Source organism: Micrasema longulum, unplaced genomic scaffold (genome assembly GCF_059751315.1).
Source record: "Micrasema longulum isolate JH-2025_06_02 unplaced genomic scaffold, ASM5975131v1 h1tg003196l, whole genome shotgun sequence".
NCBI classification, from domain to species: Eukaryota; Metazoa; Arthropoda; class Insecta; order Trichoptera; family Brachycentridae; genus Micrasema; species Micrasema longulum.
The window spans coordinates 1-18,374 of record NW_028280284.1 but is presented as its reverse complement, the minus strand read 5'-3'; the positions used below and the strand labels follow the sequence as shown (position 1 = coordinate 18,374).

Here is an 18,374-nt window from a genome sequence, read left to right as displayed (position 1 = left end):
AAGCACTATACACTTTAAATAAAAATACTTAGTTTTTAGTCAATTTTTCATTTATTTTATTAGAAAGCCAAAAGACAATAAGTTGTGTGTTTTTTTATTTTTTTTATTAGTTAATAGACTATCAAAGTAAGCAAAAAAAAATTTTTTTTGTGTAGTAATTTCATCGTTATTATTTTTTTAAGTTTTGTAATTTTGAAATTACTCCGTCAGTGACCTCACTAGTTGTCATCGGGGAGTTGTACTGACATTTAAAAGTAGAACCCCATTACACGAAAAAAATGCCTACCCGGAAACTAGAAATCACAAATCACAACACATACAAAGCTGTAATTGATCGGTTGATTCATAAGAACCTGCGATGTAGTTCAAAGTACTGTATTTTTCGGACCATAAGATGCAATTTTTTACTCTGGAAATTCAACCAAAAATTGGGGTGCATCTTTTGCTCCGATGCGTCTTATCGTCTAAAATAATTTTTTTTCTAAAAATTGATAGATTAATTTTGAAGTGCGTCTTATGGTCCGATGCGTCTTATCGTCCGCAAAATACGGTTGTTTGTTTTTGTTAATACCATTTTTGAGAAACTTCCCCTTGCATTTAAATACTCTTATTTTTACCGCATGCAAGAAAATATTGTTTATGTACAATTTTTCATAACACTGAAAATCGTAAGATAAATTTCATAAAGTCCAATCAGAGGCTTCCTCGTAATTGGCTACATAAATTGTCTCATAGTGTTCCAACCTCGAATCACTGATCCGTGAGTCTGCAACTGTAGCCACGGAACTCAACCCGGTTAAATATGTGAAAAAGCTAAAGACCCTTGGATTCAAAATTGAGTTTTTACATGCGCATCAATATTAATACCAATGCAAATAATGAAAAACACTAGTGTCAATAAGATACATACCTGAACACATATTTATTTATTTCACATGGTATGCGAACTACAGTAATTAATTGAAAATCTTTGATGTTTTCCAGGGTGTCGGTAACCTAATTGGATCTTTCTTCTCTTGTGTCCCGTTCTGCGCCAGTCTCTCCCGAACTCTTATTCAATTCCAGGTAAGTGGCAAATTGTTTTTTAACAACACGTTAATAATACATTGCCGTCTGCTATCAATAAAATACTTACCTAATATTTTGAGTATAATATTATAAGATATGGGTTATGATAAATAAAGGTTGGTATATAAATTTTAAATGGTAGGAATGTGCGATTTCAACCTAAAACCTGTTTCCTGGTGTTTCATATTTTTATGTCATGACTCATGACATGAGACACACAGTCAAAAGAATGTTTTTTGTTGTCATATAGTGAACTTAATGTTTTTTGTTGTCGTGTCATGAGGCATACAGTCAAAATAATGTTTTATGTTGTCAGGACATGAAGCATACAGTCAATATTATGTTTTTTTTGTTGTCATGACATGAGGCATACAGTCAAAATAATGTTTTTTGTTATCATTCAGTGAACATCATGTTTTTTACTGTCGTGTCATGAGGCACACAGTCAAAATAATGTTTTTTTTGTTGTCATGACATGTAGCGTACAGTCAATATTATGTTTTTTTGTTGTTACATGAGGCATGTAGTCAGTAGATTTTTTACTATCATGATAAAATAACGCTGGCTTACGCTGTCATGGTGAATTCAATATGAGATACAAAATTTCAGGCGGGAGGTAAGACCCAGATAGCGAGCATAGTGTCATGCGTTCTTCTGTTGTGCGTTTTGCTGTGGATCGGGCCCTTCTTCGGGGATCTCCCGCGCGCCGTGCTAGCGGCTATCATCGTAGTCGCACTCAAAGGCATGCTGATGCAGGCCAAGGATATTGTCAGGTAAAGAACAATTTAAACATCTAGTCTGCATCACTATGCTCTTCCTTATGACGTCCAATATTACACAATCAGCACACTTAATGCTCCATAGTATATTGACCATTATATTATTTTTTACTCCATAACAAGCCTAGGATTGATTACACAAACAGAGGAAAATAGTATTAAAGACCCATACACATTTTTTTGTGAATATCTCAAAACAAAGCAAGATGGACACGGGAAATGGGTGACTCATTTAATGCTTTTTTTTTTAGATTTTGGAAGCTGAGCAGAATAGATGCCATGGTATGGCTGTGTACCTGTTTAGTCACCATCTTCGTTAACATTGATATCGGGTAAATATTATTTTTGCACTCAAATTAAAACCGACACAATGGTATTTTGGTAATTAAACTTTGAAACATAACGTCTTCATCTACTGTTTCATTTTGTAGATTTTTCTCATCCCTACTGGGATGTTCTAGCCAGTGTCGAGTTTTATTTGTTTTAATATTTATGCATGTGCTGGTTTTACAAGTTTCTGTGTCAGTATTTAATATTTTTATTACACTGTATATTTATTTATTTATTTACGGACATTGTCCATTTATACAATTCATAGGGTATGTATATTTCATCATAGAATAATATTAAAAACATAAAAAATAACAAAAGAAGCATTGACAAACATAAGGGACATCGAGACAAGATCTGGACTATTTATTTAATGCTTGTTTGAAACGTTGTAAACATAAAACAAAAAAGTCCAGATCTTGTTTTGAGTTAACAATACGACAAAGACTCATTCTGCCCATTCAGGCGTTGCCTAGTAGATGATTTGGTTCAGCCAGATGAATCTCACCCACGTGATAAAGGTTTCAGCTCTTTTACTTTACAAAAGTCAACAGATGGAAGAGTTGAGGAAATGTGGATGTTCAAACATGGGCAGAATGGTGAATGTTACCCAGTGTGTAAAGCCACTTAAACCAGCCAATGACAGATCATAAGCCCTGTATAAATGCCTATACTTCCATATTCCCTTCTCAAAAATGCTTTCTCTGCTGAAATAAATTTGAATATAACTTGTTTCATTGTTAGATCGGAAACATTTCCGACAACCTGACAACCCTCGTTCAGAATCACTTTGGAAAACTGAGGTTTTCCTGCTACATTTGGCATTTCACAAGTTGGAAAAGATATCTTCCCTTGGCTTGAGAGGGGGCTACCCAATATTCTTGCCACATGCGAAGTTGCTTCTCCTTCGTGAAGCTCGCCCGGTGATAGTAAATTACGATAGGCAGGACCCCGGAATCAACCGCCTCCTTTGCTTGAATTATAACTCTTTATGCTAAAACTATGACATAAAATCACTTGTTAGTTTATCTTTAAAGACTAAATCGTGAACCGTGGTACCTATACACCTAGCAGTACCTGCTGACTGCTTCCCTGATAATCGAAAACCTCACCGCACACCCCTTCTGTCTATCTGCCTTTTTAATTGAAAATACTCATCGCACATAATGCCTGTCACTTGCAGTCTTCTGGTCGGTATAATCGCCAGTGTGGGAACTCTTTTCATCCGGGCGCAGTGCCCTTACACCTGTCTTCTGGGGAAAGTCTCGGGAACTGATCTGTACTTGGACATCAAGCGATATAAAGCTGTGAGTATTCATTTGTTTCCCGAGCCAGCCATTTTTAAGTATGCATACCAAAAAACTGGAATTGGAAAATTAGATTAAGAGAGTTAATCTATTTTATTTAAATTTCCATCAGTAGTTGTCATACTGATTAGTTTGAATAGTTGTTTTACAATGTTGCAAATGGTACACCCATGCCGAAAATTAATGAAGTAGGATTTTGAATATCTTCTCAAATATCATAATTATTAAAATAAAGCAAACTGATAAAATTCTTATAGTCTTTTATACCGTACTCACAGATTATATAGTACAAGTACCATACTATTTCAAATTAAAATTTTGCATAGATATAATTTAAAATAGACCTTCAAAAACAAAATTTTAAATTCAAATGTTCCATAGATATCCCTTTATTAGGGTCTTTTACTAAAATATGATAACATCGGCCGAAAACAAGTTACATGAATTTACAAATTATAATGAGTATATTAATAAATAAAATTATGTTTTTATTACGTAAAGGGTTAGTAGACAGAACGTTCCTATATTGATTTATTATTTATGTAAATCATTTTTTTCTCATTGAATACATTTTTGTTTCTTTTATTTCTTTCTTTATTTTATTTACATTTTTTAAATCTTAATTTTAAATAGGTACTTTTAATTTTCTTACTGTTTTAATTTTTTCTGTAGATATGAATTGAAATTTTCGATTTACTTTGTTTTATTTTTTATCTTGTTTTGATTACACTCATGAGCACACATTATTTATATGTGTTTAATTTTTTTCTTATACTCAAAATATATTCAAGTAAATTGCTATTCTTTAATTTTAATTGTATTATTTTACTCTATTTTCTTACTTTAATATTTTTTTTATTTCTTTAAACTATTTTTATCTGTTCATTATTTTTTATTATTTTTTACGTATACAGTATTATGCCTGTACTCTTTTTATTTGATTATTAATTAAAACTAATGTCCGAGCACCCAAAGACAAACTATTATTAAATAGTTTACCGGGACAAAATATATGTCAATACTTTGTTTTCTTTATAATGTATATTGTGTATCTTTTGTTGAAAAAAGACTATGAAAAAAAAAAAACAACAAAAACAGAAACTACAATGTATACACAAACAACAGACAGCAAAAATTAACAAGAATGACATACAATGATTAGATATAATTTAAAATAGACCTTCAAAAACAAACTTTCAAATAAAAATATTTCAAAAGTACAATTTAAAAAAAACTGTTTCGTGGATAATTTTTGGATTTAAATAAAATATGCATCTAAATAAAATAAAACAAATTTTGAATGTTGAACCTCATTCCTTTTCTGGTCGCATCGCCAGGCCCTGGAGATCCCCGGTATCAAGATATTCCACTACTGTGGAGGGCTGAATTTCGCCAGTAAGAATGTGTTCCGCTCCACGCTATACCGCAAGGTGGGTGTGTACCCTGACGCTCCCAAGAAGAACTTTCTGGACAGCATCATCCTGCAGACCACTACTAAGGACCCGGCGGCCTTTGAGTTCTCCCAGACCGAGTACAAGGTGACGAAGAAAGATTATTAAGTATATAATAATTTAGAAGTTTGTTTTAGTCTTTCAGCATCAAACTCGGGACAGCCATTCAATATATCACACCCCGGGAATAACAGTGATACATTAACCCTTCTTTTTCTGTGCCGAAAACATTCTCGCATTCTGGTGCTGTGTAGTCAATACACGTGTAAAAATGAGAGATTTAAAATTGGGATAAAATAGAAGAATTGCTTAAATTATTTTTGGTTGAAGTCAAAAGTGATAATATTATAAATATAATTGTTAAAAACATGAAAAAACCTACGTCTATGACGAGAGCAAAAGTTTTTATATCTCTACACAAACAGTACACTAATTCGGTAAACGCGCATTTGTGGTCGCGTGCCATAGCACAGTATCCCTCCCAGCAGAGGTGCGAGGCTGTGAGAGTGAAGTGATGTTTTGGTAAAAACTTAAAACCCACTGGTTCTCTTAAGCATTTGAAGAAATCTGTAGCATGTGATAACAAAATAAATTGTTTCACTTTAATTACAAATTTACAAGTTTCAATTTAATTTATTTATCTATAGAATCACTTTGTAAAGAGGTATTATTGGATCTTTTCATAAAAAAATTCGATCTTAATAGATCTTAGAATATTTTAGATGGTTTAAATTTTCAATACTATATTGGCTCTTTGAATAATGTGTACTCTAATGTTTCAGCCAATCGGGTACCTGATTCTGGACCTCACGGCCACCTGCTACGTGGACGCGGGGGGAGTCACAATGCTGAGGATGATCTACTACGACCTGGAAAGGATGGGCATACAGCTGCTTCTTGCCAGAGCTAACGGTATAACCATAACCTTTCTCCGCAACTATGAATATTAAAGGAAATTTCTAAACCACCAGATAAACTCATTTTAAAAAAGAAAATGCTCGTGGAGGTAATGTCATTATGACGCAAAAAAAATCCACTGGTCGTAAAAATAATGTCTTGACCTTGTGGACAATATTGGTTCCAGGCAGAGGGGATAAGGCAAAATCACGATCTCCAAACCTTTTTTACGTTTGGGCAGCTCTGAGAAGTTTTCCTCTGCCTGAATCCAATACTGACCTAAGAGTAGATTTTCTTTGACATGTATTTTCCCTAATACAGATGTCTGACAAATATCTTGGAGCCTTTTCATGAAGGGATTTGAATACTGCCCAGCGGTAGTGGGGGAAGTCACTCAGCCTTCTCTGGCCATCCGGAGAGTGAGGACAGACGTTTCCACGGAAGTTATTTTGTGACCTTGCATAAGTCAAAATGTAGTGCTCGGTAGAGCAAAGGATGGTGATCAAGCTTTGCATCAAACTTGGCAAGACTGCGGAGAAAACTGTTTAAATGATCAAGACAGCCTTTAAAGAAGATGCTCTGTCAGATCGGCAAAAGGTGGGCGTCCCCTCGCCACGAGAAGGCCAGGATGAGCAGATCCAAAATCAAGACAATGCTCATTGCGTTTTTCGATATCAAAGGACTGGTCCATCACGAGTTTGTACCACCTGGTACAACTGTGAATGCTAAATTTTACATCGAAGTGCTAAAAAGACTGAAACACGGGATTCGACATCGCAGACTACTGGAAATTGCATCACGACAAAGCGATGGCGCCTTCCTCTTCACCGACTACCTGGCCAAAGCGGAAGATCCAACGTTTCCCCAGCATCTCTACAGTCCGGACCTGGCTTTCCTCGACTTTTTTTTTGTTTCCACGCCTGAAAGGACCCATTCAAGGAAAGCATTTTGAGCCTATCAATGGGATCCGAGAAGCTTGTACAGCTTGAAGGCTTACCGTGGCGCATTCGATGCCTGTAAAAATCCCTGAAGCCGATGCATCAAAGCAGGAGGAGCCTATTTTAAAGAATTCTGATATGTTGTAACAAAAAGTTCAATAAATCTTTGTAATTGACTCACTGACATTACTTTCCAGACACACCATGCATGCTGTACAGAAATAACGTTCGCGATGAATATTGTCGAGTGGGTGACAAAAAGTCGCATCTTTCCAGCATGAGAGGCCCAAGCACAGTTATATTTCATTCTCTCCGGGCTTTACAACCAGTGCGAATCTCAAAGATATTGCTAGATCTGAGAATATTTTTTTGCTCCAGTAATAACTTACACTTAGCGATATTTGTCATTGTCGTAACAAATCACAAAACAAGCAACTTGTGATTCGTTGTTACCATCATAAAAATCAGTTGTCGTTTCGATTTTTACTGTTTTCTCCTGTTGAATGATTCTAATTTCATTACATCAATTTCCAGGCCCAGTGTTGGAGATGATGGACAGATTTGACAGATTAGAAACGGACAAGATTCACTTCTCCACATTCCCCACCGTACACGACGCCGTTCTGTTCGCCCTCGGCCAGATGCAGTCCACAGAAGTCTCCATTACCAGCACGCCCTCCATTACCTCCACCAAGTGACCGGCTCCCTCGCGATTAAGAGAATAGTATTATTAATTATTACACCGACACTAGAAAAGTGATAGAAAACCCTTTAAAAGGGCGGGTATATGTAACTTCAATTTGAATTACCAAGTAAGGATTTATACTGAGTTATATTATTCATTAGCCGTATGTTATTTGTTGATAAATTATTTTTCAACGTTAATTTGAATTTTCTTGAAAATTGCTCATATTACGCTGTTGTGTTTATCTGATTTGCGCAAATGAAGACAGTATATTTTATAACACAAACCTACTTTTAGTGAACTCTGCTGTTATTAACTATAATAAATCCCTTCTCGGTCAGTTCCTATAGACAAAAGTAGAGATTGATAATTAAATGGTAGTTATTACATATTTATAAATATATCTAATGAGAACAATCATAATTATTACGATACTTAATTTTACAGTTGAGATTATTAAATTATTTGGTGGTAATAAATGTTGGTACACGGTAGAACTTTATTATTCATTTAGTTTAGGTACTTTTATCAGACAGTTGTTATTTTTAAAAGTTCATAAAAGTATAAGTCTTATGGGTGCGTTTTATGTTTTTTTTTTATGTCTTTTAATTGAAAGACAATCTCATATTTGTGTTTTAAAGATTAATTACATGGTTTTCAATAGTATGTTTGAAACATGATGTCGATCAAGTGGCCGCCTCTTTTCATGGCGCAAATGATATCTTTTTGAAGCATATTTTTCATGACAGTTTTGCAGGCTTGTGGTGTTATTTCGGCAATTTCTTTTCGGTTGTCCTTAAACTTCAGGATTGTCGTTGGTTTACTGGTGTACATCTCTCCTACCAAGTACCCTCGTAAGAAAAAATCGGGGGTGGTCAAATCAGGGGATCGTGGGGGGCAGTCGTTATCACCACCTTTTTAGAATTCTGTTAGAACTGCAAATACTTCAGGCCCAATTGATCCAATTCGGGCACGAGGAAGATTTCCAACATGTCATGATAGTTTGCGTCGACGAGAGTAGCCAGGATGTTAAAAACACTGCCTCGCCACATCAGTTTTTTTCTGGTGTATGTTGGCTACGTTGTCGCCTAGACTTTGTTTTGTCTTCCAGTGTAAAAAATCATTGATTGCACGCCGAATAGTTGACTTTCTTGGCATACAATTAACTGAAAAATGCATGTATATTTCTTCAAGAGTTTACAATTGAGCGATCATTTTTTTTATTTTTATAAAAATCGCTTAACAATCCATAATAAATTTTTATTGACCAGTTTCAACAACTGTCAAATATGAGCGTACAAAAAATGACAACCAAAGTAAAACGTCCGCCTGGAACGTAAAACGCACCATGTACTTTATTATGTACCTACCTGTTCTGAAAATCTTGTTCACTTATTATGCCTCTCAATATATTTTTATAGAAATCAAGTTACATCAATTGCATTATAAATATCATTTTCTTAAATAATGACTGTGTATTAAACTTTCAAAAAGAATGGTTATGTATTATATTTGAGTCTAGAGAAATTATTAACCATCTTTTTCGCATTCTAGAATATAAAGAAATGTGTCTTTCTTTGATTCACCTCTCATATGTTACTGTCGTTATTTACTGTTAAAAATAGTAAAATATTAAAAAAATTAATTACTTATAAAATAATATTTAAAAGTATCTGCCGTGTACATTGTTATTCACGCAATTCAAAAGTGTGCCTATATTATAACTAGAAATTAGTGCAATATTTAAATATTAGAGTTAAGTTTTTAATAAAGGGTTACATAGTACCACCTTAGTATCTTCCTGACAAAAATCCAGACATGAATACCAAGATGTAAATATTATACTGATGTATTAATTACTCGAGAATAATCACAGATTTCCGACGTGCTACAACTAAATAAAATGGGTGTAAAGCATTAGAACAAGGATTTTCCCCTCAAGGCGCGAAACAGTCAATCAATCAAAATAAATTCATGTTTATTCTTTGAAAATGCTGAAATTAAAATCGAGGTACGGTCTAACTCCAAGTGAGAATTGTCACAAAACGATTTTTAGTTTATTCAGATAAAAATATAGGTATACAATATTACTACTAAATACAACTTTTATATAAATTTAATACATATATTAACGTTTTATTTTTTAAATTTTATTCCGTATGGACTCAAATTATCGACAATAAAACTTAAATAATATATTATATAGCCATAGAATTACATAATGATGAATGTGCACCTTAGAGTAATAACCTAATAGAGTCACCCATACGGAGATAAACCATTCTATGATATGAACTACGAAGTTAGCTGCAGATTAAGCTGTAGGTACTTGCTTTGAAAATTGCGAGCGCTGACCGAAACCGTCCATTGTCCACTAAACACCAAACTGAAAATTTGGAAAACTTTTGTTCTATGCAATAGAGCTTAAGGGCTTCTCTAGAGAATTATTACTCTGAGGTGTGCACCCTAAAACATAAATATACATTTTATTATTATTGTCCATGCATATGTACTTGTGTTGTTAGTTGCGATAAAGTTTTGCAATTTTGCTATCGGTAATTTGAATTATAAATTTGAATAAAGATAATTATTATAATAAAAATACTTTATAGTTTTATTCCACTTTTATTTATAATTTTTTTACCAGTGACCGGGTTTCATCGTGACCGACATCGTCAGACTGGTGTGGCGATGTTGGTCACAACGAAACCCGGTCACTGGTAAAAAATTATAAATAAAAGTGGAATAAAACTATTAAGTATTTTTATTATTATAATTAAAATGCAGTTCCACCAAGAAATGTCAGTAGAAAAACTCAATATATGAATAAAGATATTTGAAAATGGTTCTAAATTAATTTGAATTTAAGAAGTTTGATAATGATATAAAATGCTACTCACAATTATTAACTGTCCAGTTTTAACATTGATATATTTGCGGTTCGGATCTACAAGGGCCAATATCAGATTTCACATTTTTCTTACAGACATTTTATAGAGGGTTAATGTCAATTAAAAAACATATAGAATAAAATCATTTCATATACACATACATATATGGTAATGTTTTTTATTAATATTTGTTATCAAACACGTCAAACAATTCATTATAACGCCACAAAAAGGCTGAAAAGCTACTCTCCTGTGTTATTGCGATTTCGGACATTGGCCTTTATAGATCCAAGGTACAGATATATACACTAAACACTCGACTTGTGTTCCATTCAACATAGGTTCCGGAGTTTATCTTGCATTTGGGGGGAAATTGTGTTTTTTCTTGCATACGCTAAGCAAATGTGAAGCAGTGCAAAAGGGCGCGATGTACAGCTTTGAATTCAGAGTAAGCGGCATAAACAATAAGTCCTTTTTACTCTACTACGCATTTTTCTCAGCAATGTTGTTCTATAATGTTTAGAACACGATTTCAAATTTGCGTTTCATGAAGTATTCTATTTAATTATAGGTACCTAAGTGAGTTTTAATGACAAATTGCAATTCTAGGTGACATGGGTGCAATAAAAATAATTTTACAATATGAGATAGCATAAAAGCTTAAATTCTATTTTGCAAAAAACTCTAACACTATAATATCCAATTGATTAAACACTCATAAAATAAAAAAATTGTTTTACAATGTTTACAATCTAGTCGCTTCACAATTCCATATAAAAATATTTAATATTGACATATATTATATATTTTTTTAATCTTTAATAAAAATATATCTTTAGAGTAGCGTTTTGGGCAGCCATTTTTCTTCCCTTTCAGAAATTTTCACATTAATCAAATTGATGGTTGAAAATGAGTGATATTTTTTGTGTGATTATTTGCTGATAGATTATTATGACAGATGCTTCTTTGAATATTTTATTTTTATTTATTTAGAAAATATACATTCAAAACTTTTATGCAAATCCCTGTTTTAAGTTCCTAAATAAAGTGTAACTGGCTTGAGTTAGGTTTGATCTGTCACAATTTTATGTTAATACAGTAAAACTCCGTTTATCCGAACTCCAGTCACCCGGGTTGCCAAATATCCAGATCGTCATCACAAAATAAAAAATAAACAATTAATTTTAATTTAATTGCGCAATCAACTTTGCTGGACATGTTTAAGTAAGTTTTTGAGGTGATTCTAATACTCTGTATTATTTTCAAAAGTACTGAAATTTGGATAGTTGGAGTTTTACTGTACTATCTCCTAAAATGGGATTTATGATAAGTATACATTTATAATATTTTATAAATATGTATTTTTGTATTATAATGTGTTACCTACTATATTTTTACTACACTGCTTATACATTTATAAATGAATATTATGTAAATATTTATTTTTATAGAAACAAATATGTAACTAATATTGTGCATTGTAATAATGTAATTAGCAGCTTTTCTGTTTTTTAAAAGAAAATAACTTATTGATAAATGATTCATCAAAGAATAATGTATTTGTTAGGTAATTACAAAAATAGTACACAAGATCGACAGATACATTTTCTTTGAATCTCTATTTACTATTTACTTGTTGCCTTTGCTATGAATTTTTTAAAGATTTTATCTATCAATGTGATATTCTTATCTTGCCTCTTTTTACCATGTCATTATTTAATGACAGAATATCTAATAATAATTTTACTTACAAATGAGGTGTGTTAAAACAGTGATGACATTGTCCACTTTTTTTCATTTTGAGTAATATGCAATAAATGTTTTTTTAGTAATTTTCCCAGACTGCGTGGATAATGTATTATTTTTGTTAGTAATATTGTTGCCAGAAGTTACTCTCTGTGTATATTTTATCTCGATTAATCGGTAAATCATTGGATCGCTTTTTAGTTTTGTTCTGCAATGTAAAGGAGACTGCCGATGTAGCGCAGTGTTTTTCAAAAAATCCGGCGACCCCCCCAGGACCTTAATCTTACTGAACTACTCTTGTGTCCGCGATTTAAAAGAAAACGTATTTAATTTTCATATTATTAACAATCGAGAAATCAAGTTCAAGGTAGGAGCGGGTGCAACAGATGGCATGCTTAAAATGGAATCTAATTCAGATAAGCAATCTTACGTCAATAAAATATAAAAGAAAATGCATAGCTGGCATGGAAAACTTTGAAATTATTAGCGTCATTTTCCACATTCTACTTATGCGAACCAACATTGGTTATTTGTGTCTCAAAAATAGAACCACAGTTTAAAAAAATATTCAAAAAATAAACAGGCAATAGCCTTCTCCAGTGTTTTTTGCAATTGCTGTATTTTTGCTGTAGTGTAGGACGTTAAGCCCTAGCTTGGCTTTGCGACCCCCGTGGGGGTCGGGACCCGCAAACTAAAAAAACACTGTTGTAGCGGAACGAAATACATCGAGTTGAAAATGTACGAGAAACTGCCATTTATGTTGGAAAACCTTTGCAGTTGTCGATAGTATCTTTATTTCTCTATCCATCACCACACCTTGCTCATTTCAGACCAATGGTGTAGATTGCCATCTTTGTTTTTTACACGCCTCAAATATACATTATTCAAATTGAAAAATACCATTTCAAGGTGCTATCTTATTTTGAATAAATCTTTTTAATTTATTTCGGAGCATTAGCTCCGTATATTAATTCAATTTGATACAAAATTTTGTCAGTTTTATTCATTACCCAATAACCAGTTTTATCGCTTATAATTATGAAATAGGTTGCCATTTGTAAAATTTAAAACCATGTGGATAATAATGGCGAGGTCATTTTTCTTATTCGTCTTACCTTTGAACTAATGTTGCATAGAGAAACTGCAGTAGTAGCGATTGCAGCTAATATCAATAATTTGTTGCTTAAAGGAAAGATGATCGGTCGTACGCTTAAACTACTTAATAAATAAGTTAATCAATTTTATGTAAGGGGTTTTGTTATAATTACTTTTGTTTATATAAATAAAAACAATAAACTTCCAATAAATTTCACTACTTTGAATGTTTTAATCTTTAACATGTATGTGTATTTACATTTGTTATAGATCAGAAAACTGAACGAGAAATATTGCAATTAATAGTGTCAAATAATGCACAAATTAGTTTAAATCTTGTAAAAAAATGCTAAAATTAAAAAAAAAAAACTGAAATTAAATATTTCATTCAAACTCCGCACGCGCGTAAATTATGTGAAAAATTTTAAAAGGCTACCATGGCACTTTTTAAGATGATGGTTTATTATGAATCTATTCCAATTGTAACTTAAATATACATAAACAAACCATCACACCGTTTCTCTGTAGGAGTAAGAGGCAGACTATAGAATACAGACCTCACTTGCTCTGCATTCATACATTTTCTCATGCACTTGCGCTGATTATTCCGACTTTTGACATGTTCATCTTTGAATATTTGTCAAATTTGGTCCATGCCGTGTCTTTCTCGGTCTTCCTCAATTTCTGCATTCATCAATATTCACATTGTAAACCTTTTTAGCCGTTCTTTCGCTGTCCCTTCGCTCTACATGCCCAAACAAATACAGAACTCCTTTCTGGATTTTGTCAATAATGTTTATTTTATTGACAAAATACACGGCCAGCCTTACAGAATGTACGGATTTTGACATTTGTGCACCCTACCGCACATTCGCCCGAGAGATCGTCCTTTGACAAAGCATTCAGCCTACTTTGATCCTTGTTTTTCCAATTCCACAATTCACTCCCATGCGCAAAGGTCAGGAAAAAAATTTATACTTTTCTCATTCAAAATGTGCTTAATTAATATACATTGCTTTCATAATAGAAAGTTGTACTGTATGTAAAAAAAAAAATTACACTCACTTGTTCATATTTCTGATCTACGGACTTCTCTAGAAGTCTCCACTACTGGTCCATTATCATCTCAGTTGTCTGGTGGATTATATTACCTACTAATAATTTCTTCTGTGATTATAGAAACAGTTACTTAGGAGGAGTGATATATTTAATATTTATATTTTGTAAGTTAATTTTAAATGAATCTACTGTGTAATTTTACTTTGCATTTTATAAACGGAATCGTGCAACGGTCACAAAAATGTTATGCAGTTATTCCAATGCCATAAATAAATTATTATTCGTATATTCTGGGTTTTATTTTCCCAATCAACAGCTTAAGTAGCTTATATTTTAAAAAAAAATAATTGTGAGTTTTTGAATACACACTTTTATACTTCATGGGGAAATGCTGCAAATGTTGACTCTGTTTTTGCACTGCAGAAGAGGGCTGTTCGGGCAATTTACAACTTGAACCCTGGAGAGTCGCTTTGAGTAAGTTCAAAGATATTGACATATTGACAGTGTTTGTCACGATGACTTCAAGCGGAACAGAGACTTCCACAGGTTCAACACAAGAAATAAAGATAAACTAGCTGTGCCCACCCACTAGTGGTGTCTAGACTGCAAAATATTCTAGCTGTTCGGAAAGAGCTACTTTAGAGTCGAAGAATATTTGCAGGACAAGACGGCTTTGTTAAGGTTTGTTGATTTCAATTGTGTTATTGATCTGAATTTATTAGTTTGCTGAGAATTTACTAATTGTTGAATTTAAGTGATTAATAATTTACACTAAACATCCATTTTAACGCCCAGCCTGCCTTCCCCCAATATATTTGCTTATTATTTCATTTTGTTTTTTTTTTAATTCAACCAACAAAATTGTTGCAATTTTATTGGTTGTAGTAAGAAATTGTCATATTGCAATAAGCACGCCAATGTACAGGACAAGTTTTTAAAAACTGTACACTTTGCTTGTTATAACTAATATAAACGTTACATATAAATATGTTCAACATAATGAATCAAATTAAATAAAAATATTTACTATAATTTTACTGTACAATGCACAAATTAGAGAGGTAATTTAGATAAATACATATATTTTATTAATTTTTTTATATATTATTCTTCTTCAACACGGCAATTTAACATATAAATATAATAAAATATTAGTAGGAAAGAGCGGGAAGGAGAAAGTAATAAAAATTCAAATTTTAAATCCAACTATAAATTTATTTCAAACATAGCGTCATATATATCACAAAATATACAAAAGTAAATTAAAATTCATTAAATAACTTAAACTTAGATGACACTCCTATACGATCAAGGCAAACTTATTATCTATCAGTAGGACCTACAATATATAGTAATTGTCTTGTCTGTTAATGTTACATATTCTGATGCATTTGCTACTTATACTACGCTACAGTAGGGGATACTTAGTCCATCCGTATGTTATCGTAATGAGCGTGATCTAAAATAGGAATTTTTACAAATTACAATAAGGTGGGATAAAAATAAATGTTAATTGATATTTCAGCCTCTAATATTATAAGAAATAGGAGCCAAGGCAATTGCATGATAGAATGTTTAGTTTTTGTAAATTAGTTAAAGGATTTACACTAACATTTTTATTTTAGGGGATTTGATAAAAAATTGAAAATAAGTTGTGGCAGAGTGGGGTTAAAGTCTCGGACCTTTGATCCGTGGTTTACAATGCTTCCATAAACCCTGTAAATGCCCAGAATTCCATATTAAGAGTATAAACTGGACAACCATCTCTGTGGAAATATCCATAATGGGTACAATACATGTCTACAAAAATTTGAACATAGTTATAAAGTACATATTGTTGAATATTTATTTTTGATTTATTTAGCCTTTTCTGGCTTGAAGCACAAATAACAATGAGGAAGTTCAGAGGTTTTTTTATAATCAAATGTATCAGACATAGCAAAATTTTTTTTTTTTTATTGTGTACTTTTGAAAATCCGCACCGAAACATTGAAATTACAACGCTTTAAAAAGAAAGTGAACTGCATACGTATGAAAACACACTAAACGTGGCTTTCCGGAAACCGGAAATATATCAAAACACATAATTGATCGGCTATTCCCTAGAACTTGTGATGTTTTAAAGTAGTTCATTTTTATTAATTTTTTCACACGTTTTTGAGAAACTAAGTAAAATTAAATGCCTAAATTTTTACCTCGCGTAAGAAAACATTTTTGAAATCTAATTTCCAGTAGCGGTGAACTTCCTCATTATAAATTGTTTTGGTTTAGTTTAATAGAACAGTAATATAAATAAATCTAAATAAGACACTCACTTCCTCTTAGCAAAATGAAATTCTCAACTCTGATAAACAAATTTGAAATTCAATGCATAAAAAATGCTTAAAATATGCCAGTTAAGTGTAAAAATATGAAACATAAAATATTTTTTAAATCATCGTTATTATTTGTTTATTAGGAAATATTAAAACAGTATTTGTTTTAATTCATATTTACAATAATTGCATATAATCCGGTCTCTAGCTGTCTCTAGCTCCTTTTGACGAAAACTATTCAAATCAGTCGCAGTTAAAACAAGAACCATTGATATTTCTTTGTAAAATTAAAATTAATCACAAATCTTCAATGTTAAATAAATGTTTTTAAAAATAATTACAGTAAGAATAAAAAACTGTTAAAAATTTTAAGAAATTAAAATAAAAGCAAAGTAGGAATCAGAATACATTATTTTAATAAGTTAAAGAGACTCAACTGTTAAGTAAGTAATAAATTTAATTAAAAATATATATTTATAGTATGTTGATGTTTAGTTTCGTAAACAAAAATGAAATAGAACCATAATTCTCTTAAGCTCTATTGCATAGAACAAAAGCGTCCCAAATTTTTGGGTTAGTTTTTAGTTTAACAACAAACGTGTAATGGACGGTTTCGGATAGCGCTCACAATTCTCAATCCGAGTACCTACGGCCCGTTGTATTGCTGTAATTTGTAGCTAAATTCGTGGTCAATAATCATAGAATGTTTTTTCTCGGTATGGGCGACTCTATCAGGTATTACTCTAAGAACATAACAGATATAGTGTTACTGCATTTGTTTATATTAGGGTATGTCCTACATTCATATGATTCTAAACATTTGAACGTAGTTACGCAGAAAGCCTCAGTCCACAACTTTTGAAAAATAAGATATTAGTGTTATCGGGTGCAGTAAGGTCAATTCTATGTTCTGCTAAAAACAGCCAGGGCGCTTTCATACAAAAAAACTGTAATAATCATCTTCTGAAAATAATGTTGATCACAAAAATTACATTTCTCATTTTGCAGAAAACACCACAACACTAAAAAAAATGTTACAGTATAGATGCTGATAGAAAGATTTATGTCTCTAGGAATCTAGTTCTCTTAAAGAAATTACAGTGGATAAATACATAAGTATTTTAATATCATAAATGAATTCATTTAAAAACACACGTAATAAAAAAATATGTTTTTTTTTTTTTAAATATTTATTTACAATTTTGAAAAACCCGTTAGGGTTACATTAGAAATTTTATATTGTCTAGTCATTTTATGTCTCGTCTAGTCTAGTTAGTTCAGTCATCGTGTGCTTTTTCAGATTGATTTTAAATTTGTCTCCAATAAAAGTTTTCAAGTAGTAAGGTAAGTCGTTGTAGTGTTTAAGTCCATTATGTAGTATTTTTAACTGTCCTGTGTTTGTCTTTGCTTTTTCAATATGATAGTGTTGTTGTTGTCTGGTGTTATATTTGTGTATGTCAGCATTTTTGACTAATATTATGTCGTCGTCTTGTATGTTTCCCAGTGTTATTTTGTGCACAATTTTTAAGGTCTCAATTTTAGTCAAGTAGTTTATGTCAAACTGGTGTGTTTTTTTGTACAGTTAAGTCGTAGAGGTCAGGTAGGGTAGGTTGTATGTTAGTTTAAGAATTTTATTTTGTTGTCTTTGTATTCTTGTTATAACTGTCTTGTTACCAGTTCCCCAGAAGGCAATCATGTAACTCAATTTACTTTTGACATAGGCTTCGTACATCATAATTTTTTCCTTTCTTGGTATAAAATCTTTAATTTTGTAGAAGAGGCTATGTAGTGATGCCATTACTTTAGTGAGTCA

General features: G+C 32.1%; 1 protein-coding gene across 1 annotated transcript in view; it reads left to right on the top strand.

The window, feature by feature from the left end:
- The window catches only part of Prestin (solute carrier family 26 member prestin), a 49,468-nt gene extending 34,938 nt beyond the window's left edge, over positions 1-14,530 (top strand). The window contains exons 11-17 of the mRNA XM_088241955.1: positions 985-1,065; positions 1,678-1,841; positions 2,099-2,179; positions 3,361-3,484; positions 4,822-5,022; positions 5,718-5,847; positions 7,305-14,530. Of these exons, the coding sequence (XP_088098081.1) occupies positions 985-1,065; positions 1,678-1,841; positions 2,099-2,179; positions 3,361-3,484; positions 4,822-5,022; positions 5,718-5,847; positions 7,305-7,468 (945 nt within the window). The 3' untranslated portion in view covers positions 7,469-14,530. The remainder of the gene's footprint in view (positions 1-984; positions 1,066-1,677; positions 1,842-2,098; positions 2,180-3,360; positions 3,485-4,821; positions 5,023-5,717; positions 5,848-7,304) is intronic.
- The last annotated feature ends 3,844 nt before the right edge of the window (positions 14,531-18,374 follow it).